The sequence below is a fragment of the Haliotis asinina genome, chromosome 9, assembly GCF_037392515.1.
Source record: "Haliotis asinina isolate JCU_RB_2024 chromosome 9, JCU_Hal_asi_v2, whole genome shotgun sequence".
Taxonomy (NCBI): Eukaryota; Metazoa; Mollusca; class Gastropoda; order Lepetellida; family Haliotidae; genus Haliotis; species Haliotis asinina.
In genome coordinates this window covers 59,045,755-59,073,122 of record NC_090288.1, presented here as the reverse complement: position 1 = coordinate 59,073,122, position 27,368 = coordinate 59,045,755, and the positions used below count along the sequence as shown (strand labels likewise).

General features: G+C 41.1%; 1 protein-coding gene across 2 annotated transcripts in view; it reads left to right on the top strand.

Moving 5' to 3' along the window:
• The window catches only part of LOC137296251 (uncharacterized), a 63,390-nt gene extending 36,859 nt beyond the window's left edge, over positions 1-26,531 (top strand). For both annotated transcript variants that reach the window (XM_067827998.1, XM_067827999.1), the window contains exons 2-4: positions 10,341-11,339; positions 13,751-13,862; positions 25,391-26,531. In XM_067827998.1, the coding sequence (XP_067684099.1) occupies positions 10,374-11,339; positions 13,751-13,862; positions 25,391-25,518 (1,206 nt within the window). In that variant the 5' untranslated portion in view covers positions 10,341-10,373 and the 3' untranslated portion in view covers positions 25,519-26,531. The remainder of the gene's footprint in view (positions 1-10,340; positions 11,340-13,750; positions 13,863-25,390) is intronic.
• Positions 26,532-27,368: the final 837 nt, after the last annotated feature.

Here is a 27,368-nt window from a genome sequence, read left to right as displayed (position 1 = left end):
AGGACTAATTTACATGAATTACAGCTATTAGTCCAAGATTTTACACCTTCAGCGATATGTCTCCAAGAGACACATTTAAAACAAACAGATACATTTGACCTTCGTCATTTTAATGCATATCATTCTTTTTCAGCTCCGGGTGATAGAGCCACTGGTGGGTCATCCGTTCTAGTCAGACAAAACGTTATTCGAAGCCCTGTTTCACTTAATACTAATATGCAGGCTGTTGCTGTGAGAATTACTTTACATGTAGCGTTTACGCTATGTTCTCACTATATTTCGCCGTCTTCGACATTTGCCAAAACTGATCTTCAAGCCCTGTATGACCAACTCCCGAAGCCCTGTATTATAATGGGAGATTTAAATGGGCACAACCCACTCTGGGGTAGTGTAATTACAAACACTAAAGGGAATTGTTGGAGGACTTTTGTTCTGACAATGATTTATGTATTTACGCCCTGGTACAGGGACCTATTCTGCTCTTGTCATTGAATAATTCAGAACTACTAAATGAATTTGAATGGTCAGTCCACGATGACCTCTGTGGAAGTGACCATTTTCCTACTGTATTAAAAGCTGTAACTCCATCCGATGTCCCTCCATCATCAAGACGAAATTTTAAAAAGGCTAACTGGGCTTTATATGAAACACTGTGTGCTGAAAAACTTAAACCTGAACGTTTTATTGACGTTCCAGATGCTATTAAATGCTTTTCTGATCAACTGAACTCCATAGCTGATGAGTGTATACCAAATTCCTCTGCAGTTCCACACATAAGAAAACCATGGTTCAACGATGAGTGCAAACAAGCTAGGAAGGCAAGGAAAAAGGCAGAACATTATTTCCGTCGCCATCCTATGGTGCATAATTTAAATAAATCTAAAATTTTAAATGCTAAAGCGCGGCGTACTATTAAACAGAACAAATGCCAATCTTGGCAAAATTATGTATCCAAAATAAATTCTCGGACATCCATGTCCACGGTATGGAACATGGTCCAGAAAATCAAAGGTAAAGGTACTAAATCTACTGTCCATCATCTTAAATATGGAGATCAATTGCTTACTGATAAATCAGATATTGCTAACAAACTAGGTGAAACCCTTGCTAAACACTCTTCCTCTTCTAATTATGTACCAAAATATCAAAAACAAGAAGAAAAGAAAACTATTAATTTCAATTCTGATAATGGGGAAGATTATAATGAAACGTTTTCTATTCATGAACTCCATACTGCCCTTGATCAAGCTCATGACACTGCTACTGGAGCTGATAACATACATTATCATACATTTGACATCGGGTAAGTTTCCTCCATCATGACGTGACGCCATAGTAGTACCCATACCTAAACCTGGACGTGATCATTCGGATCCATCCAATTATCGTCCGATTTCATTAACTAGCTGTGTTTGCAAGACCATGGAATGCATGATAAATAATCGACTGGTTTGGTACTTGGAAACAAATAACCTTATAACCGATATACAGTGTGGTTTCCGCAAAAAACAGAAGTACTGTCGATCACTTGGTACGTTTAGAATCATTTGTTAAAAATGCACTGATTAATAAACAACATGCTGTGTCTAGAAAAAGCATATGACACTACCTGGAAATATGGTATTTTAAGAGACTTACATGACATCGGCTTGCGAGGTTCACCTCAATTTATAGCCAATTTTTTAAATGACAGACAGTTTCAAGTTCGAGTGGGTTCTACCCTGTCTGATCATTATAATAAGGATCAGGGTGTTCCACAAGGCAGTATTCTGTCTGTCACACTGTTTAGCATAAAGATAAATAGTTTGTCAAAAGTTTTAAACGGTTCAATTGATGGATCGTTATTTGTGGATGATTTCAGTATTTCTTGTCGTGGGAAACATATGCATACTATTGAACGGCAACTGCAGCTTTGTTTAAACAAAATAAATAAATGGTGTCTTGAAAACGGCTTTAAATTTTCTAAATCCAAAACATTTTTGCAGAAAATATAAGCCACATAAGGACCCTGAACTATCTCTAGATTGCACTCCCATCAAAGTTGTAAAGGAGGCCAAGTTCTTGGGCTTAATCTTTGAATCCCACTTAACATTTCTGCCTCATATTAAGTCCCTTAAAACTATATGCCTGAAGGCTCTTGACTTGTTGAAAGTTGTTTCCAACTCAAAGTGTGTGTATGTGTGTGTGTTGGGGGGGGGGGGGGTGATCAAGCTACCCTCTTACACCTATATCGATCACTCGTGCGTTCGAAACTCGCTTATGGCTCCATCGTATATGGTGGAGCCTGCAAAAGCAACCTTAAACTTCTTGATTCTGTCCACCATCAAGGCTTAAGACTTTGTCTTGGGTCTTTCAGAACTTCACCTATTGATAGTCTCTACGTTAAGGCCGATGAACCATCTCTTACTCAACGTGGTATAAAATTGTCTTTACAATATATTACTAAATTATATTCTAATGAATCTAACCCTGCCTATAACTGTGTGTTCAATCCGCTTTATGAGGATTTGTATAACAAAAGTCTTCTCTTGTTCCACCTCTTGGGCACAGAATTAAACCATTCATTTCTTCAGCCGGTATAGAGCTGGAAAGTATATCGCCTTCCCGTCTTTTTTCTTCTCCTCCTTGGCAATTGGTTAGGCCACAAGTTGACCTAACATTAACATCATTTAAAAATCATAAACAAATAACTTACAATATAAACAAGAATATCATCAATTAAAACATAAGTATAACAATTACAAATCCTTATTTACAGATGGATCCAAGGACGGTGGTGCAGTAGCTTGTGTCACTGTCATTGGATCGAGAACAATATCTTCTAGAATTCCAGATAACAGCTCTATTTTCACTGCAGAAGCAAACGCCATATTAACAGCTCTCAAATATATTCAAAGACACCCTAAACGTAAACAATATATAATCTATTCAGACTCTCTTTCTTGCCTTCAGGCTATTAAAAATATTTCTCGTAAACATCCACTTTTAATAAAAATTATTGAATTGTATAATAATCTTGCTACTGGCCAATGCGACATCGTCTTTTGTTGGTTACCCAGCCACGTAGGCATTTCTGGGAACACAATGGTTGACTTTGCTGCTAAAGCAGCACTCAACAAATCTGCCACACCACTTCTTATTCCATACACTGATTATAAAGCGATCATTAGGTCTTACATCCGTGATCTGATGCAGAAGAGGTGGGACACTCAAGTAGGTATCAATAAATTATATGAAATAAAATCCTACATTGGTTACACCTGCTTGGGTTGTCAGTCCAGATTTGAAGAGGTTATCATGCGACGATGTCGTATTGGCCACACACGATATACACATAAATATTTGCTTAAAGTTGAGGATCCTCCGTTTTGTATCCCTTGTGATGAAAGAATCACAGCCAAGCATATCCTGCGTGACTGTGTTGAGTATTCCATCACAAGGGATCAGTATTTTAATTCACAAACTATGAAGGATCTTTTTAATAACACAAGTTCTCAGTTAATCATTGCATTTTTAAAAGAATTAGATTTATTAACTGAATTGTAAATAGAAAAATATTTTATTTTGGGGAGTTTAAATCCGTAACTGTGCTTGTTAGTGGCTGTATCCTCGAAGGGGGTTGAAGTACCGTAAAATTATTGTCCTCCTGAGAGGGTACGTAAGTCCCAAAACAGCTGAAGTCAGATTTAATCTTCCACATTTTTAGTCGTAAAATATGTGTCATTTTAAATTATGGCTAATTTTGCATACAGTCGCCACCAGCTGAGGGGATGGTGTAAATCCAGCTAGGGACCATGCAGGTAGCAAAGGCACTGTAAGTCCCCATGGTCCCTAGTATGGTGATCTACCTTCGGTTTTCGGCGATAATGTTGTACTATCCAAATAGTGATAATATTATTTTTTAAGTTTCCACTCTAGTTTTAAATACTAACTGTGATAATCTAGTGATTTTACTGTCCTTCGTCGACAGGTTCTTCATAATATGCACATATGTTTGGGTTTTGTAATGGCACGTATGTTCTCGTCACGATATGGCTGCAATATTGCCGATGTGACGTTAAATATTAACTCACTCACTCACTTACGATACCTCTTGTTCTTAAATTATTTAAGCCTCCAGAATCCGTATAAATGGCTTTAAGGCGAAGGCCTAATCCACTCTAAATCCAGCTCTATTGTCATCTGTCAGTAGATGATTATCAACAGAATTCACCCACCAAATATTGGCCACTCGGACGTTGGTGACAGTTAGCATTACCCAAACATATGTTCTTTATTTGTTTGTTCTTTTGGGTTTTTTTTCTTGTTTCAGGCACATAGACATGAGAAAAACTCTTTTATTTTTAATTACTTCATAAAATAAGAAACGCGTGTTTGCGTTCAAATTGTGTGAATTCACCAACAGTTCAAGGACTGGAACGTTTTTTTTACACTAACATTGACCAATCTAATGTCACGCACCGTTTGTTTATTGGTGTTTCCTTCTCGATTAATCACTTTTTGTGCCTTTACAAGATTGTAGCTTAACACAATCTTTTGTAAGGCGACAGCAATCGATAATTCAACTTGAGGTCCACCTTGTACATTCAGATTAGAACGGTCACCGTATATAGAGGATAGTATATGAGTGTCCACATCATACTACGTTTACGACAGGAATGCCGAAATGCTGATACATATATTTCCCGAGAGACCGCCATTCACAAGTGTCGTAGACATCATTAGTTACATTAGCCCCGTACACCCTTTCAGAACACCGTGTGACGACGTTATTACCCTCAAGATCCTTTAAATTCAGCTTATTTTTAAGCAGCATTCAACCTTCTACAGAATCAGACGCAAAATATTTTTTCTCTGAATCCATCATGATTTTGTTTATTTAGTTGACTACGATTTTTATGGTCTAACTACTAATTTTGAACATTGAAACTACTATTTGCAACACTTTGGGGTTGGCATCTCTGATAGCATCCATTGTATACCTGGATGCTTCGTGATGGAACGGGACGAATCGGGTGCCATAGAACCTGGCTTGTCGTGAGAACCGGGACAGCATGGTCAACAAGGGTGAAACAACCGTGACAACTCTTAAATGTTCTAGCCCTGGTGTCATACCGGGGTCTTGATGCCGTATCCTATACACCATTGCGGAGAAGATGTATGTAATTGGGATAGCGATGGACATAAAATAACAAGTACCGCGGTAAAAATACAGTGATAAAGGTGCATTTGAATGACACGATCTTTAGTAAAGGACTAGTAGCATGTGATCAGTCGTGACAAATAACACATCGTAAGCTACTTTTCAAATCGTTACGACAAGGGTGTTTCCACATATCCAGCTGATGCACGTTCGTGCTACAAGTCCTTATTAATTAGGATCCGTGTATGGCAAACGTTTCTTTGGGTATCCTAAAATCATCAAAAGTGCTTTGCACAATGTCTGTCCACCAGGTTCGTCCGCGGGTCTTTGCCCAGTCATTCTTATACTTTGGTAGACCTAGGACAAGGCCTGTTGTGAAAGAATAGTGCAGATCTCTTCTGTCGACTCATCTTGTGCCTCAAGACTAAATGACCATCAAGATCAGATGTCTTGGTGGTATGTAAATCAGATATACTTCTTTTGACTAAATATCAGTGTGAGCAGAAAGTAAATATACTTTGACTCTTTAATTAGATATATTCACATGATTAAATGTACGCATGTAAAAGAGGTTTTAGGCCAAGGTCATTTCCATAACCCGTGTAGTGTGTCATTTGACAGATTTAAAGGATTGTACGGTTTGTACACCCTGGCAAATCTGCCTACATGGTTTCGTATTCTTTCGCTATTGACCAATCAAAATTCGACAAAATATAACATGGGCACAAATATACTATTCTAAAATCTAATTATTAGTCGTCAATAAAGGAAGTAAACAAAATCTACTTTCAAATATATGCTGGTGACCCGCCGTTGCCTCGTGTAAAATGTCGCTTCATGAATGACACATTGTTCATGACATCACGTTACCATGACAAAGTGATATTTTGCCCTTCGGCATAGTACGGAAAATATGAATCATGATCCTTTTCTTAAGTAAAGATTCTCACCCTCACTCTTCCATCTGTTGCCATATCATTCCGGGACGCATATATCTGACTGAGCGCCTTGAGCATGTACCAGTTGCCTAGACATGTGCACTATATAAATATCATATGATGATAAATAATAAAATAGGTCGAAGGATGATACGGGACAAGATGTGGAAAGGGCACTGTTATCATAATATTTTTATCACATAATACTTTTATCATAAATACTTTTATCCTCTACAAAAAATATTTACATTCAAACACTCAAAAAAGGTCCTGACCAAATTTTATTCAACATTAAGTCAACAACTGTAAATGTCATTTTTCATCTTGAGTTTTTGTTTTTCATATTTTCAACATATTTCGTGTTTCCATGAATCCATCTGAAGGTATTTCCTCCCACCCCACTAATTCATTAAGTTCCATCAATCACCTGCGTTTTTCATCAAAGGTTGCCGCAGCTGTATTGTGTTACGTTCCGTGACGTCATACGCAAAATTGAGGGATGAGATATCGGTGATCTTCACCGCTCGGAGTAAGGAAAATATAGGTTATAGGTTATATCATAACAGTAACCGTTCATGTTGATAGAACGTTCATGGTAAAGTGACCTAATGATCCCAGATGAGATGATGTCATGCAAGTTGACGCCCATGCGAAACATTCACACAAACACACTCACAATGCGGCAAAACCTTAATTTGTAACACGTATTTCGACGGTTCCGGATGGAGAGCTTGCATTGCACTGTGCGGTATCCTTTATAGAAGTTTGTATCAAAAAAGGAGGAGGAGGTGTACACCACACAAACGATGTATAGACGACCGACTGAGCAGAAGGAAATAGCCACTAGAATGGTACACGGAGGTAGCTGCGCAACCACTGAAGCTAGACAATTGGGGTGTCATCTTACCACCATTGCACGACTTGCTCAACGTCATCAGCAAAGCTGGGTTGCTGCTGATCACCCCGTGCCGTGCGGCCACGAGTGACAACTCATGCACATGATCGGTTCATCCGGGCCATTCATCTAAGAAACCGAACTCAACCAGCAACAGTACTAGCAGGCTTAGTTCATGGGTCAAGGGTAGCAGTGTCCAGCGAAAGGATTAGGCGTTGTCTTCGGACTGCTGGAACCCACTGTCGACGGTCATATGTGGGACCAATTGTTTACACGTCAACAGCGCCAACGACGTTGACAGCCCTTACACAGCAAAGGTGTCGATGGATTATCTGGCTCAGGACATGGTTCTTCCATGGCCGTCTCTTTCCCCAGATGTGACTCACATTGAATATTCTGAAACGACACTGGACATAAGATTGCCGCAGGTAGACAGCCACTCACACTTACACAGTTGGAACAGAGACTGATGTTTGAGTAGAACCACTTGCCTGAGGCATTCTATCAGACTCTTTTGAACTCAATGAGGCGACGTTGCACGGCCTGTGTAGAAGCTCAAGGTGACCATGCGCGCTATTAAAGAGACTGTCACCTTTCGCGTTCACGGGTGTCTCCATTTGACGGACTGTGATCAATTTGAACATACTGCAATTCAATGTCAGCAGGAACTTTCAACTGTTAACTGTTATCCATAGAATAAATGATTAGACATAAGTTTGGTTGTCTTCTGTTTATGAACTTGACAAAAGGACAGACTTGTCACGTTGCTTTTGCTGTTCAGTATAGTTCTAAATGTATGAAAGGCAGCAGTCTAGGACACACGGTAGACACGGCAGTAGTAGGTGAAGCTTGTTACGACCTCTGTCAGTACGTCCCTATCATCACTGTGCAACACGATTCATGTCTGTTGAACTGCATTATGAACGGTGTCAAGTCATCTTAAGGTCTCAAGTAACATCTTCATTGGGGCGAATGGCTCGCGTTTCCTTAAACAATTTGTTGTCACTGGAGTTTTCTTGTCTATTAAAAATTAAGTGATTTCTCACGAAACTTACCTTAAACAGCATGACGAGTCAACGTAACGACAGTAAGCTTTTTGTTATTCTTTCTATATTTTTTTTACTTTTGTTTATTTATTTTTTTATTTCTTATATTTTTTGTTTGCTTTGGTGCCATTGTTGGATTTCTGCAACACAGTATATATGCGTTTATGAATCACAATACACTAGTCATGATGCAAATTATAATAATATTAAGCGCAATTATAATGTGCTAAACTCTATTCACTAAGTAGGTGCTCATAGCGCTAACAATCTGACTATTACTACCCTGATAACCAAGTGTCATATGACTTATCCCACCGGGCACCCATTATCGGCTAGGTGAACAGAGACAATTTTGACTAAATTCCTTTGTCTAAGACGAGACTACATGTATCACATTCGCTTCGTTGTGGGGCTGTTCAAAGTCCTAGAAATTCACAGAAATCAAGCTGCCAAACACGGTCACCCATCCAAGGTCACACTGCGACCAACATTGCTAAGCTTCACCTGATTTGTGATCTGGACTGCAGCATACATCATCAAGTTGTTACCGCAAAAGTGAGTTCAAAGCGGCCTCAAAGGTATCACAAACGCTTGTGCATGTCAGATGTCCACCCTAAACAACTGTATATGTGGTTTAAGTACGACACTTAATCAGAGCGTAAGCTATATATGGCTCTCTAAGAACTGAACCACAGTACAAACCATCACCCAATAACCATATAACATGCATAAACAATTGCACACTAAACAATCAAGGTTTAGGATACGGATGTACACGACGGATGCCATGTACAATAGAATAGCACCGACATAGTATCGACATGTTCAAACAAGAGTATTGCTGAATTTACAGATTCGCCTCCCGTGTGCGTGTCAGGATCACCTGTTGGCTTCACTGTCTTTGTGATACATATTTGCCAGCACCAGATCAGTAGTCGTGGGTTTCACAAAGGTGGTATTCGTCGCAGACCTGCACCATTTCAAGGTTTTCTCCATATAAAACGGGCACGCAGTTATAAAACTTGAAAACTGTTCTTAATCCGTACACTTTTATTCGCTCAAACTCCATGTTCATTTCCCACACTTTAATTCTTCTGAGATTACAATACAATTGCAGGTTTAAACTGTAGAAATACAAACAGTAAATGGAAATGTCAACATTCGTCAGCCTGATACCACAGCATGTGCTGCATTGTTTTCAGTGCTTTCGACTGTAATCGCCAAGCAGCTCTACAGCATTCATTGAGGTGAAAGCTTCCAGCTGAAGAGCACCTTATTATCCCATTTCCCTTCTGCTGCAGCGAGCGGCTGTCAGTCGGCGGAAGGCGGGCTCTAACACGACCAAGTAGTAACCAACACAAGCACTCAACGATGTTATCATCATGGCTTTTTTTGTTGTTGTTGTTTTTGTCTTTTTTGTTTTTGGGTGTGTGTTTTTTCTCAGTGAAACAACGTAACAAGTTGGAAAATGTAAAAACTAAAAATAGGATAATTATTGAATAAAGAGGTCTCGGAGGCGATAGCGGAAATTCGGGAAAAGTGACTGTTCAGTCGCAAATGAGATGTATGATCTGATTGTGTTTCCTTAGAGTCGTTTCGTGAATAACCATAATCAAACCGATTCCATCTGCACGATTTTACTTTAAATCGTCCAGCTTAATAAGTAAGAATTCCCCAAATATTTTTCAATCTCAGGCCATGGAACTACAGAGTAGATAAAACGTCTCATGAACCCACCGGAGAAACTAGAACGTTTCATGACCACACCTGAGTAGGTAAAAACTTCGTGAACCATCCTTAGAAACTAAGATATTTCATGACCACACTTGAGTAGCTAAAACTTCTCATAAACCCACCTGAGAAACTAACACACAAAAAGCTTCTACGAAACTGAAACAAAATCACTCCAAAATCGTTTGGAAATGTGCGTCATTGTGGAGTGGGATCGGTTGAAAAGAACATCAGTTTAATGTCTCCAAATTGAGGCTCCCCATGTCAGGCTCAGAACATATCAATCACTCCTCGTACCACGATACTTGTCACGTATTATTTTCTCAGTTTAGAGGTACGCTATTTTGTAGTCGCGAGGGTCACATGCGCACCAAGCTGCGCATCTTTTCAAACATCTCAAACAATTTTCACAAGGTGATGAATCGAATCACCAGTTCTCAACATCCAGAAACTCTTAGCCATCTGGATGTCCCCCTCGACTGCGTGTTTCAAGAATTTCTCGTGCAGATTCACATTATTTGAAGGTAATATACTTTGTGTTGCACTTCATTGCCTCAAACTCTATCAGCATCTTCCTTTCTTTCCAGCTGCAGAAGGAAGCGGCGCACCATCCTGTGAACATGGATATATACCAACACACCTGGTCCCAGCTGGGGCTATGCATCATGCTGCAACTTTTATACCTAGAAATATCCACGGTGACATGCTTTGCATGGCATAGTCCCAGCCAGACCCGTTCACAGACTGCCCCCGCCGAAAGTCATCTTGTGTCACAAAGGTGGCACCAGTCAGTCCCTAAATGGTACCCTTACAATATTTGGAAGCGACGGAAGCGGAAGGACGAAGAAGGACATCACGTGACAATGGGTATTTCTAATGTACTTGACAGAAACAGGAATATGTTTAGCGGGAAAAGGAGTGCCTATGTGTCTAAATACCGCAAACTGCTGGAAAAGTATAATAAGAAAAAGCAGATGAACACAATATTAAGCAACAGTATTTGGAAACCTAACGTCCCGTCTGCAATGTACGCTTCGTCGTCTGTGAATGCCATGGGCAACAGGCTGTTATCCTCCGCTGAGACGTTCAGAAACGGAAATACGTTACAGTCCCGGAAACACAAGTCTCATTTCGGGGATATTGGTTCCGTACAAGATTCCTTTGGAATGGTTCACACACCAAAGAAACCACCCACTTCCCAAAAGAAAAAGGTCAAGGAATTAACCAAATCCGGATTCGACAACGTCGGATTTGGAACGATGACTCAGGATGGATTTGATTTACCAGCAGCGGATGGATTTTCAGATGGTTTTTTACCCACGAGTCAAATGGGATCCGAAACTCTTCAGCTCGAGGCTGACACAGCAGCAAAGACGTCGACTGGTTTCGGGACGGGCTCCTTCTCTTCTAACTCCGGAACCTTGGCGGACACTGCCTGGTCTGACTCGGGGAGCTGGGGAGGTGATGGCTTCGGTGCTGTTGTTGGCTCTTCGGCAGCCCACCCGTCATCCGGTACGTGGGGAGAACCAGCTTCTGGCACCGGCGGTTTCGGGACGATAGCAGGCGGTTCATTCTCAGACGACACGGTAAGTAATCACATTGATGTATCTGTATGACCATCGGCTATAACAGAAAGATAATGAAGCACATTGTTTTAGCATTGTTAGGTTCCTGGTGAGACCAGGTTCTGACCAAACTATGGCGGTCGTGTGAAGTGTCGAGATGGGTCGGGTGATAAGGCTCAGTGAATTATAAAGTGTTCTCGAAACTACCTGGGTGGATAATTGTTCTTAATATCAGTCACTGGATTGCCTCGTCAAGACTCGAAATGTGCAGGCGACTTACATCTACAGGAGGACTTAAATGGATGAATAAATAGACACTGGGTTTTAAGAACAACGAGTTCAAAGTATGCATGGCGAAGTGATGAAGTTGTTACTGGTGCTCTCAGTGGATCAGTAGAACATGTGAGTTTACGAGTTGTGGGATGGCGTTATGGAAGACTAGAGATATACTTACGTCATGTCTACCACAGATTCTTGATGTGCAGGGAAATTAACCCCAGTTTGTAACTATATAGGGATGTGGATAGACATTCCATTCCATGGACGCCATTTGAAAGTACATGTAGTCCCTGTAGCTGGTCAGTGATATTGGGAAGCTGAGCATGGGTCCACTTCACGGTCAGGACAAACAGTCAGGTCTATCAAGCTGCGTCCAAATAGACTTGCGTCAACATTTACAGATAGTGATAAACAGTATGCTTGTCAAGGTCAGATAACTCTCTCTATGAGGGTACACTTGTTACTCGTTTTTTGTTTAATAGGGGTATTGAGATACCCCAAGCGTTAGTATGTTGTGCAGTGTGTGATTCGAGATAGATTGCAAAAAAATAGCACAAGCTTGGCACACCCCAAAGATCATAATATGACCGAACATCAGAGTTGATTCTATCATAAGCAGATCCTGGCATTGCTAACGGACGCAACACTGCGCAGCAAGTTTCAACGTCGTTCAATGACAATTTCGACGTCCATGCATTTTGGAAGCATATATCTTTAACGCTCACAAACGTTCGTCATGTTTTAAGCACCACATCACTGGACACCTATATTATCCGTCTGCCACACGTCCAAAATACTTGATAAGTCATGCTGGAAACAACAGTAAATAATCATTAATTACATCCATACTGTGAACTGACTTTGTTACTAAAACCTTCGTGTTCTCCTCTAACAGGACCTGAGTATTACTGGCCAGTAATTGAATTGTCTGGGGAAAATGTTAATGTGTAGTTAACACTCTAATCAATACCGCACAGAGCACATGTACACTGTCTAAAGGGCCAACGATTGACAATGGGAGAAGTTACAGAGAGCGGAATAAAGCTTATCATGCCCTCTATTTCTGTACGCCTTAGATTGAAATGAATGGTTTCGCTAATTCGAAATCCAGGCTTATCAGAGACCTAGCAATGGACCAGAAGACATTGGAATAGCTAAGCAGCCCTCCCCCACCTAAATTAGGTACAAGCGTAATTAGAGGTATCGATCTTCACTGTTGACATGTGACAAAACTGCATAACATGTACTTCATTCGAAGTATTAGTACATCTGTGATGTAATAAAGTTTTCTCTTGTAGACATACTTGTGTGTTGTAGTGGCGTCTCCTGTACACATATTTACGTGTGGTAGTGGAGTCTCTCTACTTGTGTGGCAGTGGTGTTTCTCGTAGATATGCTTCTGTGTACTAGTAGAGTCTACTCTAGACATATTTGCATGTGGTAGTGGACTTTCTCCTGTAGACATACATGTGTGGTAGTGGAGTCTCTCCTGTAGACCTATTTGTGTGGTAGTGAAGTCTCTCACGTAAACATACTTGTTTGGTAGTGGAGTATCCCGTAGACATACATGTGTGGTATTGGAGACTCTCCTGTAGACATAGTTGTATGTGGTGGTGGATTGTCCTGTAGACATACTTGTGTGGTAGTGAAGCCTCTCCTGTAGACATACTTGTATGTGGTAGTGGAGTGTCCTGTAGACACACTTGTGTGGTAGTGGAGTCTCTCCTGTAGACTTGTTTGTGTGGTAGTGAAGTCTCTCCTGTGGACATATTTGTGTGGTAGTGGATTGTCATGTAGACATATTTGTGTGGTAGTGGAGTGTCCTGTAGACATCCTTGTGTGATAGAGGAGTCTCTCCTGTAGACATATTTGTGTTGTAGTGGAGTGTCCTATAGACACACTTTTGTGGTACTGGAGTGTCTTGTAGACATATTTGTGTGGTAGTGGCGTATACTGTGGACACACTTGTGTGGTAGTGGATTGTCCTGTAGACGTATTTGTGTGGTAGTGGAGTCTCCTGTAGACATCTACGATGTAACATGTTGGTAAATACAAGCTATCCGGGGCTGTTCCAAGTCGGAACTGCTCCAGTTGAAACGAATCATGCATCGTTGTAAACTGAGTCGATAATGAAATCGTTGTTCTGTCTACAGAAAGACTGCGACACCATCCTGACCAAGTCCTGCTCTGACAACACTGAGTGCTCATGTTACGGCTTCTACACGTGCGTGAACCAGAGATGTGTAGCTGCGCAGACCACCTCAGGTAACCATTATCTGTTCACACCATTCAGCACCACCTCAGGTAACCATTATCTGTTCACACCATTCAGCACCACCTCAGGTAACCATTATCTGTTCACACCATTCAGCACCACCTCAGGTAACCATTATCTGTTCACACCATTCAGCACCACCTCAGGTAACCATTATCTGTTCACGCCATTCAGCACCACCTCAGGTAACCATTATCTGCTCACGCCATTCAGCACAACCAAGTGATACGTCATCACATCGGATATAAACGGGAGACATACATGCCGAAAACCCCTATTCCCATATATCGGAACGTTTGACATCTTCCAGTCGGTTTGAACCGACATTCCCATTTATAAGGCATGCTCAGATGATTTGATATGGATGTTTTCTCTACGTTGAATGACGACTAAAAGTGACTTTCTCTTCATTTTGAAAAAACATCATCTGTAAGGCCTTGTCTGACGTGTTACTCCCTCGTAAAACTGGTTCTCTGGCGCGACATTTGCCAGACTACGTATGCCATTAACACTATGACAATATCCCAAAGCGTACACATATAATTTGGTTACATCAGGAGAGTGTCTGTCACCAAACCTCACAACAGTCTCTGGTTTTAGACAGTGATAAGACACACACATGCTTGAGGAAAGGTTCATTTTTTCAGTTGTATGTTCGATCTATGATCGATCTTTGAGAAGGGGTTCTTATGGTTTGCATCATGAGCATTTAGCTATTTAAAGACGCTGATATTGGGATACTATAATATGCATTAGCCAATGAACGTCTAGAACTCATGTCTGCCCGGAACCCTTCACGCTATTATGGAACCATTGTTTTCTGTACATAGGAAATTTAACTATAATGTAATATTATTACTCCTCCAAGAACAACTCCAGAACCCTAGCTCGCTCCTGTACCGCTACAACCCTCGTTGGCCACCACTCTTACTTTTGTCTTGAAAGTTTACTGAATCACCATTCGCGTGAAAACGGATGAAGTGCATACACACACCTCCACTTTCTGAACAGTGCACCCCACCCCTCCTTATCAAAAACGGTTACTTGTCACTGAATGCGTATGGATGAAATGTTTCTTCTATTCCAGTCCCAGTCTTATGTATCTTTGCAGAAGTGCTATCCTGACTGTTGCTTTCAGAGCGATATATTTTGATAATTAAATTGTGAATATGAAAGACACCAATGAAAATATAGATAGCAAATGTACGACGACAACAAGTCTCGAGAGACAACGTTCAAAGAAGTTTGGCAAGTTGAAATCTCTTGAGATCCCGCTGTTGTAGAATAGGCGCGACACTTTATGAGCTAATACCACAGGACATTGTCTGGTCCTTTTTCTGTGCCTGGGCAATTATACACAGCTCTTGTAAGACGTTCCTCGGTTGCGATGTTGCCATGCGTCGTGGTGCCGTCCAAGAGATGTAATGTTCCTCCTGTAGGTAACTCTTCACATTTGGGGCTTGCCCAACACACTGGCTGAAAATGCATGCCTTTAGTTGGCCCAATGAGGGCGCTGATAAACAATTATTCAGACTACCTGTACTATCTGTTTCGCACTTCTTTCAAATATTTTTGATCTATGTATGGGTCATAGGATATTATATACACACGCTGGATCAAACCTTGTGTTTTCAGTACAAACAGCTGCCTCACTGTAGCACTTATTCAGCTTTTTAACCAAGCATTACTTTCTGTCTTCCGAAAACTTTACTAAGGAAAGTTTTTCAACATCACCGAGTTGTGGCATCGGATTATGGTTCTAGAATCAGTTTACTGGTTTTCTTGAATGGAAGTACGACTGCATCGCAAGCATGTTGAAAAGCGGTTACGTGTCCTCATTGTACCTCTCGAAATATTGAGTGCGCGTCAGTAATTACTTTCTTCAACGAATTTGAAACAAGGACCTGTGAATTAGTTCACGCCACCATGACAACAACGTGACACCTCGTTCCACGATTTGCACGTGCAACACGGATAACTGATGTCAGGTTAAGTGGGTGCATCTCCGAGTGCTTTGCGTGTTCCGTTCGTTAGTAACCTGTTTTACCTTTTGATTTCACATCTCTGAGAGCCTTTCGAGCTGAAACTTTGTATAAATGATCACTGTTTTTTTTTGCTCTGACTGGAATTGACGCAGTTCTAACCTATTATCAAACCGCCAGTATTGCCGTTTGTGATGTGAAGAATGACATTGAGCAATATTCTGCCATACGTCGTTTTCCATTGTTCTGTCGGGCCTTACAGCGTATTTCTAGTATTCATGCTTGATTAACACCATTTTGAGCTCAAACGTTTTTGTGAATCATCACAACGGTTGGTGTTCAGAATGCACCTTATGTATGGTCGCCAGTATGCCCTTATGCTCCAGTGACGATCAAGGAAGGTCCTGTGAACCTTTTGCATTTGTTTGTCAACTATATCGATATGGCATTAATGAGATAGATGGAGTTTAACGTCGTACTAGAATAGTTCACTCATATGACCCATGTAATACGTGTATATGTTTGGCTGCTGTACTAGTCCAGACTTCAGGTGGTTCACTGAGATACCACACCGCAGTTAAGTATGAATACTCCCTTCAGACACATTATACTGACTCCGAGTCGACCAGTCCTTGTTGTACCTATTAATTCCGAGCGCTAGGCAACGGCCTGCATAAATGTAGGTCCCATGACTCCAGTGGGTTCTGCAAAATGTCACAGAAACAAGATGGATACCGTCAGCGAACGACCGAACACAGCCAGAAGTGAAGACATTTGTCTTGGCCTGGGGCCCAACTGTATCGAGAGACGGCACAATGCACTTATGACCCGCTCGTATAAATGTCTTGTACTCCTCCTCACCTACAGGATTATCAACGAGTCAATTCCTGAGGAGCTGGGAGTTTTTTGTACAATTTATATCAAAAGAAATTATACATCAAGAACCCTGATTCAAATATCCTCTGGAGGTTGCATTACAAGTTGCCCTAATGATAAAAATGCTCCTTCAAATTAGTGTCTTTGTCCCAGGGATATACTTCATAAACGATATATCAGTCTTAGTGAACGATAAACAGTCTACACCAAGTCAGTTGTGACGTTTATGCCACACACGTACTCAGGTCTACATAATAACAAGTCACGGAGAAAGACGTATTTGTGTTTAATGTTGTTCTTGGACAGTATCTGCAAAACTTAATACCAAGTTCATTAAGAATGGTTTGTGGTGCCACGTCCCCAAACACCCCTCGTCGTTTCACCATATGTTGTAATACTGAATCGAACCAATCAGCGAAGAGACTGTCTGCGAGTGGACTGTTATGGGGCAATGTAACACGATGCTTCACGTTTATACAGAATGGTAAACTGTGTTTGATGGCTATTGGAAGTACAACCGTGCTTTTATGCTAAAAGTACAGTTACGACGAAGCAGAATGGGCCGCCATGACCGACGAGGCATTTTAAAGAAGTACAATGACTCACTGTAGATCTGTTGAACAGTTTATGTCACTTTGAAACATAGGTCATATGGCATTTGGTTCAGTCGGCACGGGTTGATGCTGTCACACTGAAAATACACGTCCTGTTGGGATGAAGTCAGTTGCCAACCATTGCCAAACATGTTTGTTCGATGTTTAACTCCGTACTCATCAGCTGTCCTGCTATATGACGACTGTATGTAAATGATCGAGTCCGGGCCAGACGATCCAGTGATTGACATGAGATGACATTCATGAACCAAGTCAGCCTGACCACTCGATCCCCAGAGTCTTTAAGACAAGCACGGATTACCAATTCTATCGCGGGTGTGCCGGGTCAAAAATCGCGTACTTTGATAACATTTTTGAGCCTTTTCTCAAAGGGAGTTCTACAAGCGTAAATAACAACGTTTTTCACGATGACAGTAGCACAAGGACCGCTTTGAGAAATGACGCCTCGGTGCCTCTGTCATTAAGCGATCCAAGTGCTACGACTGATGTTACGACAGAGACGGGAGTGCTCACCCTGTTTTATGGGTCGGTGTTAGGAATAGAGGCCTGGGTTCTGACACTGATGCCTATACAACGACACATGCTGGCGGAACTACATGACACGTCTTGATGCTATGGTAATGACGTAGGGTTTTACGATTGTTGACTCCGTGGATGGTTCCGGTTAGTCATTGTGAGTTGAGGAAGTCCAGTGAACATATCAGTGCCTCATCTACTAATGCATCCCTTACTAGACATGGCCCATTCAGACACATCTGATGGCCATCCAGCATCCTGAGTACTTGGCCACGTCGGTCAAGAAGCTCTTACACTCCAGTCCTGAGTAGCGAAGGAGATAAATATATTTAAGACGTCATAATTAGTTCTGGAAACCCCAGAGTCCAGAAACTCTACGTGCCGTGGCCAGTACCTAACAAATGATTTTACACTATCACTTGTCCGTGGAAGATACTGCTTAAGAAATACGTTTCGCTCTACCACCATGTATTGTGCAATAAAGCAAATTTTCGCCATGAACTATTACAGTTAAAGCACGATGACACCCCCACTCCTACCGCCACCCTACCGCCCTCACCCCGACCCCCCACTACGTAAGACGAACGTTATTGCAAAATCAAATGGTAAAGTGTTTGGTTTACGTTCGGATTAAATATTTTCTCTATTTTCTGTAGTTACATCTGTGATTAAGGCAAACCATATGGGTCAATTTGAACATCGCATTTCTACTACCAACGTCAGTTTAGATCAACACATCCAGATGAAGCTCAGCAGTCAAGCGACATTCCACGATTGCATTGTGGGAATGTAAACATCGCGAACGTTACCGTGTCTACTGTAAAAGTCTTAGTCGAACTGAGACATTTTATCGTCCGGAAACATAAACGTAATGTTCCACCAGTGATGTTAGCTGAGTGACGTAACTGCAAACCAAGAAATGGATGCAACGGAGTAGTTTACTGTAAGAGGCTGTACCAGGCGATGACAACTGACATGCACCGTGTCTTCGTTTACATTGTGACATACTGCAAAATTGTTGATTACGAAGGGTAGACAAGAGTGGCAGAGAGGCCAACACATTGTGACGTAATGCAAAAAGTGCACATTACTGTCGGTGCCTTTAATCTTTAACCAAAGCATCTTAGAAAGTGTAATATTTTTATGCCAATATTACACTCGTGTAGTACCTAGACGTATGACGTCATATCATAGTGTTACAGTTATGACGTCACACTGCTAATGCCTCTGTCTAAAAGGAATTAGGCCTTGCTTCACTCGCGGAAAATTAATATGAGAGCCCTCACACCAGTGTTTGCAATACTTTAATTTGAAACTCTACGTGCCGTGGCCAGTACCTAACAAATGATTTTACACTATCACTTGTCCGTGGAAGATACTGCTTAAGAAATACGTTTCGCTCTACCACCATGTATTGTGCAATAAAGCAAATTTTCGCCATGAACTATTACAGTTAAAGCACGATGACACCCCCACTCCTACCGCCACCCTACCGCCCTCACCCCGACCCCCCACTACGTAAGACGAACGTTATTGCAAAATCAAATGGTAAAGTGTTTGGTTTACGTTCGGATTAAATATTTTCTCTATTTTCTGTAGTTACATCTGTGATTAAGGCAAACCATATGGGTCAATTTGAACATCGCATTTCTACTACCAACGTCAGTTTAGATCAACACATCCAGATGAAGCTCAGCAGTCAAGCGACATTCCACGATTGAATTGTGGGAATGTAAACATCGCGAACGTTACCGTGTCTACTGTAAAAGTCTTAGTCGAACTGAGACATTTTATCGTCCGGAAACATAAACGTAATGTTCCACCAGTGATGTTAGCTGAGTGACGTAACTGCAAACCAAGAAATGGATGCAACGGAGTAGTTTACTGTAAGAGGCTGTACCAGGCGATGACAACTGACATGCACCGTGTCTTCGTTTACATTGTGACATACTGCAAAATTGTTGATTACGAAGGGTAGACAAGAGTGGCAGAGAGGCCAACACATTGTGACGTAATGCAAAAAGTGCACATTACTGTCGGTGCCTTTAATCTTTAACCAAAGCATCTTAGAAAGTGTAATATTTTTATGCCAATATTACACTCGTGTAGTACCTAGACGTATGACGTCATATCATAGTGTTACAGTTATGACGTCACACTGCTAATGCCTCTGTCTAAAAGGAATTAGGCCTTGCTTCACTCGCGGAAAATTAATATGAGAGCCCTCACACCAGTGTTTGCAATACTTTAATTTGTCAGATGGTCATCAGGGCCTGCGTGCTGTAAATTCTACATGCCCTGAATAAAATCTGTAGGTCCATTTTGTCAAACCAATAAAACCAAAATAGACTACACTTCATACACAGTTTCAGACTGTTTCTACAAAAATCAGTTAGCCAGGCCTATGACACAGAGAGAAGTATTTATTTGTTAAAGACTGGTGTTGATATGCCTATGCACAAAGCGTTGAACTACAAGGAAGTGAATGTGTAAGTTATCGCAACATGGTGGACCGTGGAAGATTTTCAAACGTTATCATAGCGAATTGTTATGTGAAATATTCTAGGTGAAAAAATGATAATTTACTGACTGCCACGGGGGTCTGCAAACATTTGAAAATGCTGGCCCTATACAATAACAACCGGCGCTGAGCCTTCGGGCCGGCGATTATTATTAAACTGCACCACACGCTAGGCAGTTTCCGTCAATTTATGTTAGAGAGTAATAAACAGAATGCTAAACACGCTTCTTTAAAATACCACTTTTATTAAACTTGCGAAGAATTTACCAAATCATTAACTCGTTTGATTAAATTTGTATTACACGGAAGGTTGATTAATATCTGAAATTTGCCAAACAGGTCAGCGAGTCTGACCACCTGATCACGTTAGTCTTACGACAAGTAGGTGTTACTGAAGATCAGTTCTAACCCGGATCTTCATAGGTCTGTAATTACGTAACTACTTATTCAAGAAGTCAAAAGATTCTTTCTGATTACGTGATATTAAGGGCTAGGTTGTCTCATGAAGCATCTTTCTCGTTGGCCTACCCTTCTATTCGCGAATATTAGAAAAAAAACATATCGATACATTTTCTGACTGAAAGGAGCCAGAACATATGAATATTAAGCAAGAATGATATTTAAAATACAAAACAAACGGCTATGCGGCACCAAGCCGCACAATAACACAATAGTGTATGACGTCATATGGAAAACTTGCATAAACAGCGTTGTTTTTCGGTGCGTCCAGCGAGAAGATGGCTGCACTGCATCCATCCTTTTCTGTCATGTCGTCAATACAAGACCAGGGCTTATATCGTTTCGTCGATATTTCTTTATACGACGTTTCAGAGCTAATTCCTGCTCCTTCATCATCGTGCAAAGAATGTCAGGAAGCTTTCCATAAAAAAGTGTCATGTATTCATGTGCGTCCAACTTCTACATTCTGTTCAGGAATTTTACATCATGACACGTTTGAATTATACATGTAACATTTCAAGCAAGCCTAATCATCAAGAGACTCAAGCTTGATGGTTTTGCGTTTGATTGCAAATTTGATGAAATGATATCCAGTTTTGATGTTGAATTTCAAGGTAATTTTAAAAGTGAATATTCACCACAAAAGGTGGATCCGCCTATGTCATAGTAACAAAGCTGACGTCCATTAACCTTATGTGTATCACCTCCAAATGTCATTCAAACACACGACTAATACCGTCTGAATGCTGTTAAATATCGGTACTTTCAGTCTGTAAATTTACCTAAACTATCTGAAAGGTTAGAACATGCGAACGCATCTGTTCACCTCCCAGTGTGCAACTCTTGTGCCAGCAAGAGACTAGAGTTCCCCTTGACGCAGAAAACCTGTGTATATACCGCAGTGTAAAGTGAAAATACGCTTAAAAACGAACGGCACGTCGTTTCTCGTGCAATAAAATCACTAGTCAACACAATTCAATGCTATACATGATGAATGTAACTAAACTGATTTCTGATTTCCAACTGATTCAGCAGAGAGTCATATATGTGAAAAAAGTAATTATTAGTTGAAAATCCATTAACTTTATAAATTGTTTGACCCACAAATTTGGATCTTGACTCCACCCACAAATTTGGAGAACCTTTGGAATAACAAAAGAGAGAAAAAATATATTTTTGTCCGATATACCTACTCTGCACAGAATGGAATCTGAAGGAAAAAGAATTTGCAAAATAAATGAAACTCGCTTCACCAAATACAGTGAAGCTAAACTAATTTTATCATATCTCACAACACCCTGCAGTCCGCCGTTTTCTTCAGACTGCTTTTGTTTTCATTTTTGTTAACTTCACGTATGGATCGTCTTTACCATGTTTGGGGATATTATTTTCTGATCAGGCTTTCCACATTCATGATGTCAAAACGGCCATTCACATGATGTCGAAACGGCCATTCACATGATGTCAAAAAGGCCACTGAAACAAAGCAAGAAGCGCTAATTCCTACATTAAGAAACAAAAATGGCTGACTGTATGTTTTAATGAAACAACGTTGTCTTTCGACATGCCATTGAACAAACGTTTTCATGATCGGAAGAATGTAACCGAGTATATTTCACATTTTCAATGTCCTACCAAAGATCTGCCAGAGCGTACACGAACATTCTCCTTTTCAAATGCGTTCGTCCCTAAAGTCCACATATTTCACATTAGCCGGTGCTCATTCCGCTTGACACCATATAATCATGTCGAACCGTGTGTCACCATGGAAACGCGTGAAAAACGGCCATGTGCCATGTCGGCAGTGAAATAGGGAGCACCGCCTCTGCATATGGACGATACAACATAGACATGATTCCGTCTCAAGAGTCAGTGTTGAAAGGGAATTTTAGAATTAAGAATGGGATGACAATAGTCTTATAACAGTTGTAATTTACTAACGAAATCAATTGTCCGGAAGATAATATCGAAAAGAAATATTTCAGTCATCATTCATGGGAGTACTGTGCTTTATCCTTCCCTTCGGCATTCACCTGTGACTGTATCGATATATCAATATAAATATAATTTAACATGTGCACAGTTCTATTTGGAATACAATTGCACTGACAGAAATAGCTGTCGAGTAGCGTTTCTTGTAGTGGATGGCTTTATAATCTAAATGCCTGTGGAGGGAGGATCTCAAACACCTTATTCATCAAATCAAGCTATATACTTAAAGTGTGTTTATTGTCTGATAAAGAAAGGTTGTGTGTTCCATAATGATATGCCCCTGTTAATGAAATGAAACAGAAATCGACTGTTCAATGCATTGTGTGACGAGCGAATGATTAGGTTTTAAAACCGCCTCTAACATTATCCCAGCGATATTTAGTTATTGTTAGAAGATAGCCAAACATAAGATCAGTTTGCGTAAACCGGGGCTCCGACTTGCTCCTGACAAGCCAAAAATAAACCAAAGGATGAACTTGGATTCGAATGAAATTCCAGTTTTCTGTATTTCCCAGTAGATCGTGTAACTAATCCGAGGCCAAAGTTCTTTCTCATCGGTTCCATTTCATTCCATCGCCTCAGTCTTTGAATGTCACGGATGAGCACTTACGCGATCTCATAGCAACACGCAGTCGTCGCTGGTATTGTCAACATATATAGGTTAGTGTCTTGTTATCTTAAGAAGGTATATTATTGGTGTAAATCAGTAGATAAAGATTCGAAGCGTCCATTTACAAACAGTGATTCCACCGATAGGCTTGTGGTGAGATTGTGATTCTGTGACAGATGGTGACTCGGCGAATAAGTTAGAGCAGAGACCATCTATTATATGGTCTCTGGTTAGAGGTGAGATAGTGACTCGGAGAATGAATTAGTGGTGAGATTGTGGCTCTGTGGCATTTTGTGGTCAGGTGGTGACTCAGCGAATGAGTAGTGGTGAGCTTGCGGTGTGATGGCGACTGTGACAGAGCTTGTGGTGAGATGGCGACTGTGACAGAGCTTGTGGTGAGATGGCAACTGTGACAGAGCTTGTGGTGAGATGGTGACTCTGCAAATGGGTTGGTCGTTACATGACTCCAAGGTGTTTGCCATAGCAGCGTGTCTCTAATGTCTGTGCAGAGTGTGTATGTCTCTACTGACTGTCATATCCACGGGTTCTTTTACCCTGGGGGAAATACATCCCCTTTTTGCTTTCCCGTTCTTCCAATCCTGATACCGGATCTACCATTAGACCTGCTGAGTTCTTCCCGTTGTGTTTGCTGTTTAACACCGACTCGAAAACATTACAACTCTGCAACGGAGATCGATGAACAAACCCGGACCAGATAATCCAGTGAATGTAATAGTCAGAATCAATCTGAGCAGCTGGGATTCGGTGTCATGCATCAGCCTTATTCTTACAAAAGAGGCGATGCTCCAGACTGTTATCGACAGGCACTCGGGTCGTGCATAACGATTTTCTCAGGACATACTTGAAGCCTGAAGCTCCTTGTTAAAGATAGAGGCGATGGCCTATCATAGGAGACTATTTGAAAATGCCAGCAAAGATTTTTGAGACCTCCGTTACCGCACATTCATTCAAATATGACAAAGGGTCAACTGCTTTTCTTCTCGTTTTGCTAAGTTAAGAGATCATTCAATATTCCTACTATCCGTCCAGATACGGCTTTCCGGCGTTACCACTGCTTATTACCCATAACCTGGCATTAGTTGTTTCCGGATGTAGAAATCACAATTCATCCTGATCGGAAGTTTCGTCAACTATCGACATCTACCCGTGAACGCGTGTAGCAAGCATAATGGCTAGCTTGCCCACAGTAAGCTCTGCGTGCTGTTGTCCATTGTCCAATACCTTGTCAATAACACCGTCGATCGAGTAGACGCCAATCTATTAGAGTAGTGGAGTGACAATGGGCTCTTGTGATAACACTCAACTACGGTAATCTGCGGCTTGAGAGTGTTACACAGGTTTTACACTGTCTGCCGGGAAAGCCTGGTGGGAATTCACACAAGTTGTGCACTAAATAGATAATTGATCAAAATAGCCTAGATGGGCATCCTCTTAATAGTCCCATCGCTCCAATTAAATAGAGCTGTTCACCTTGTCTATTTTGATATACTGAAGTGCAATCACAATGTCTAAGGCAAAATGCGGAAGTGTAACCAAAGTGACATACTGAAGGACAGTCACAATTTCTCGGGCAATCGCGGACGCGTAACCAGAGTGACTTACTGAAGTACAATCACAGTGTCCAGGTCAAGATGCGGAAGTGTATCTAGAATGATATACTAGTGGACAATTACAATTTCTAGAGCACAATGCGAAGATGTCAGAAGTGTGAATATTAACAGCATTCCGTCTTGTTGTGGGAATATTGCTGAGAATAACTTAAAACAAACAAACTAATAAATTTGCCTTTTATCAATGGAATACATCAAGACACCAGTTAGCCTTGGCGTTATGAACCGTTTAACATATGTTCGTGCATGCCTATGATACCATGATACAATTGTGTTTTTATATAGCAAACACTGAAATATCATGTCTTTCTGTGTAGGTTCGGCCGATTCTGCTATGGCTGGGAGCTGGAGCGAGACCCCCTTTGACTTCGGGGGCTTTTCGAAACGGAAGGACCCAACAAAGCTCATCCAGGTCTTCATGCTGCCATGGCAGTCAAAAAAGTGAATGTCGCCGAAAAGAAAAGCTGAGCTTCGATTGGTCAATAGAGACACATGACCCGTTCCCGCAGACATGGACCGTCTTTGAAACTGAGAAAACCATTGCGGCGTTGCTTACAACTAAACGGCTGAGTGTTATTGGGGTAGCGAATACTTCAACCTTATTCCTGGAGGCGACAACAGGTCGCTGTTGTTCGCATTCAGCATGTTTTACAACGTCATAATAAAGCGTATTAAAGTAAGGATCACAATCAGCTAAAACAGACGAATTACATCGTGAAGTTGTTCCTCGGGCAAGGGGCCAGCGTTTGAATATTTATATCTATCTGTTCGTATACAAAACGTCCAAGCTAGTGAGTGTCTTGTGTAATCTTATTTATGTCTAGGGGTCACATCAAGTAAATACGAGACACTATTGTTTCTGTTGTAGGTAACGCGGAGCACGTCAAATGGAAGTTGATGAATATGGTTACAATTTATAGTTATTTTCATTTTTTTTTCAATTCGTAGTTATTTATTTTTAGCATAGTAATACTGGTAGTAATAGCGAAATCTTTTCTGGTCATTACAAATATGATTGTAAGCCCAATATCAACATTTGTCACCGACTCTTATGATTTGGAGTGGTAATGGTTCATGCTCATTAAACCGTACTGTATTTGTGAAATGGTTTGGGGTTTCATATATTATGGAGTGATAATAGCCTTCTAGTCTCTGTTATAACATCAGTCTCAGATTAAACCTTCAGGATAAATAATGAGGATGCGTGGACCCAAATACATAAATATGTTAAACTTGGGAGAATTCGTTAAAATTACTCTTTGTCGGAATATGTCCGTTATCGTCGGGGACCCGTACCGGTTTCGGCTGCATGTGAAAAGTAACGTTCAAATCTGGGACCTGTGACACGGCACGTGTAGGGAATATGTGTGGGCCAATGTTATAAATACATCTATATTTCTAACACTTGCTTTCCAATGTTATGCAGCAGAAATGTAATAAAGGTCTATTCTTATTGCACTGATGGTTTTGTCCTCTCTCATTGTGCTTCTCTTACCTTTCCCAGGGACATGGACTAATTAAGCTATTTTCTTCACCTTGCGCCACATGTAATGGGAACGGGGGATTTCTGGATACATAAAGTGAACTGACAGCAGAAGAAACGCAGTTTTCGAAAAAACTGAAATCTCATAAAACTAAGCGTCCGTGTTATTGTCTTCTGGACTACTTAAAAACTTGACACCCCCCACCCCCACCCCCAGCCCAAAAGATTTGCGTTTCTTGTGTTGTGTATTGTAGTTTCACTACTTTACTCTCATTACTACTACTACTACGACGAAATGCGATCCCTATCTTTCGACTCTTGAAAATCGTTAGCAAAACCCACTCAAACCTATCCATGACGTTAGTGCCAAATCAGGTTTTGCACGTGCAGTCTATCACGTGATCTTCGGATCGAGTTTTCTTCATTTGCACGTGTTTGCATTGGCCTCAAGAATTGGAAAAAACACCTTTAAATCACAGTTCTAACCGTACTTTTAATACCACGATTGTCAAGTGTGCAACGTCAACGTGCCGTTGGCATGTTGCAAGCGGGAAGATCAGTTATTGATGTCGCAAGAGCAATGGGATGCAGCCGTCGTACTGTGTCTGACTTTCGAGGTCGTCTACAACAAACTGACACCACTTCTGATCCCCCAAGGTCGGGTCGTCCGCGTGTGACGTCAAGAGCAGAAGACCGTCAAATCGCCCTACGTCACCCACGTGACAGATTTCTGCCAGCTACACGAACCATGGCTACACGAACCATGTTTAGAGGTCCACTGTCCTAACAGACCATTGGAAATCGGTTGCGGG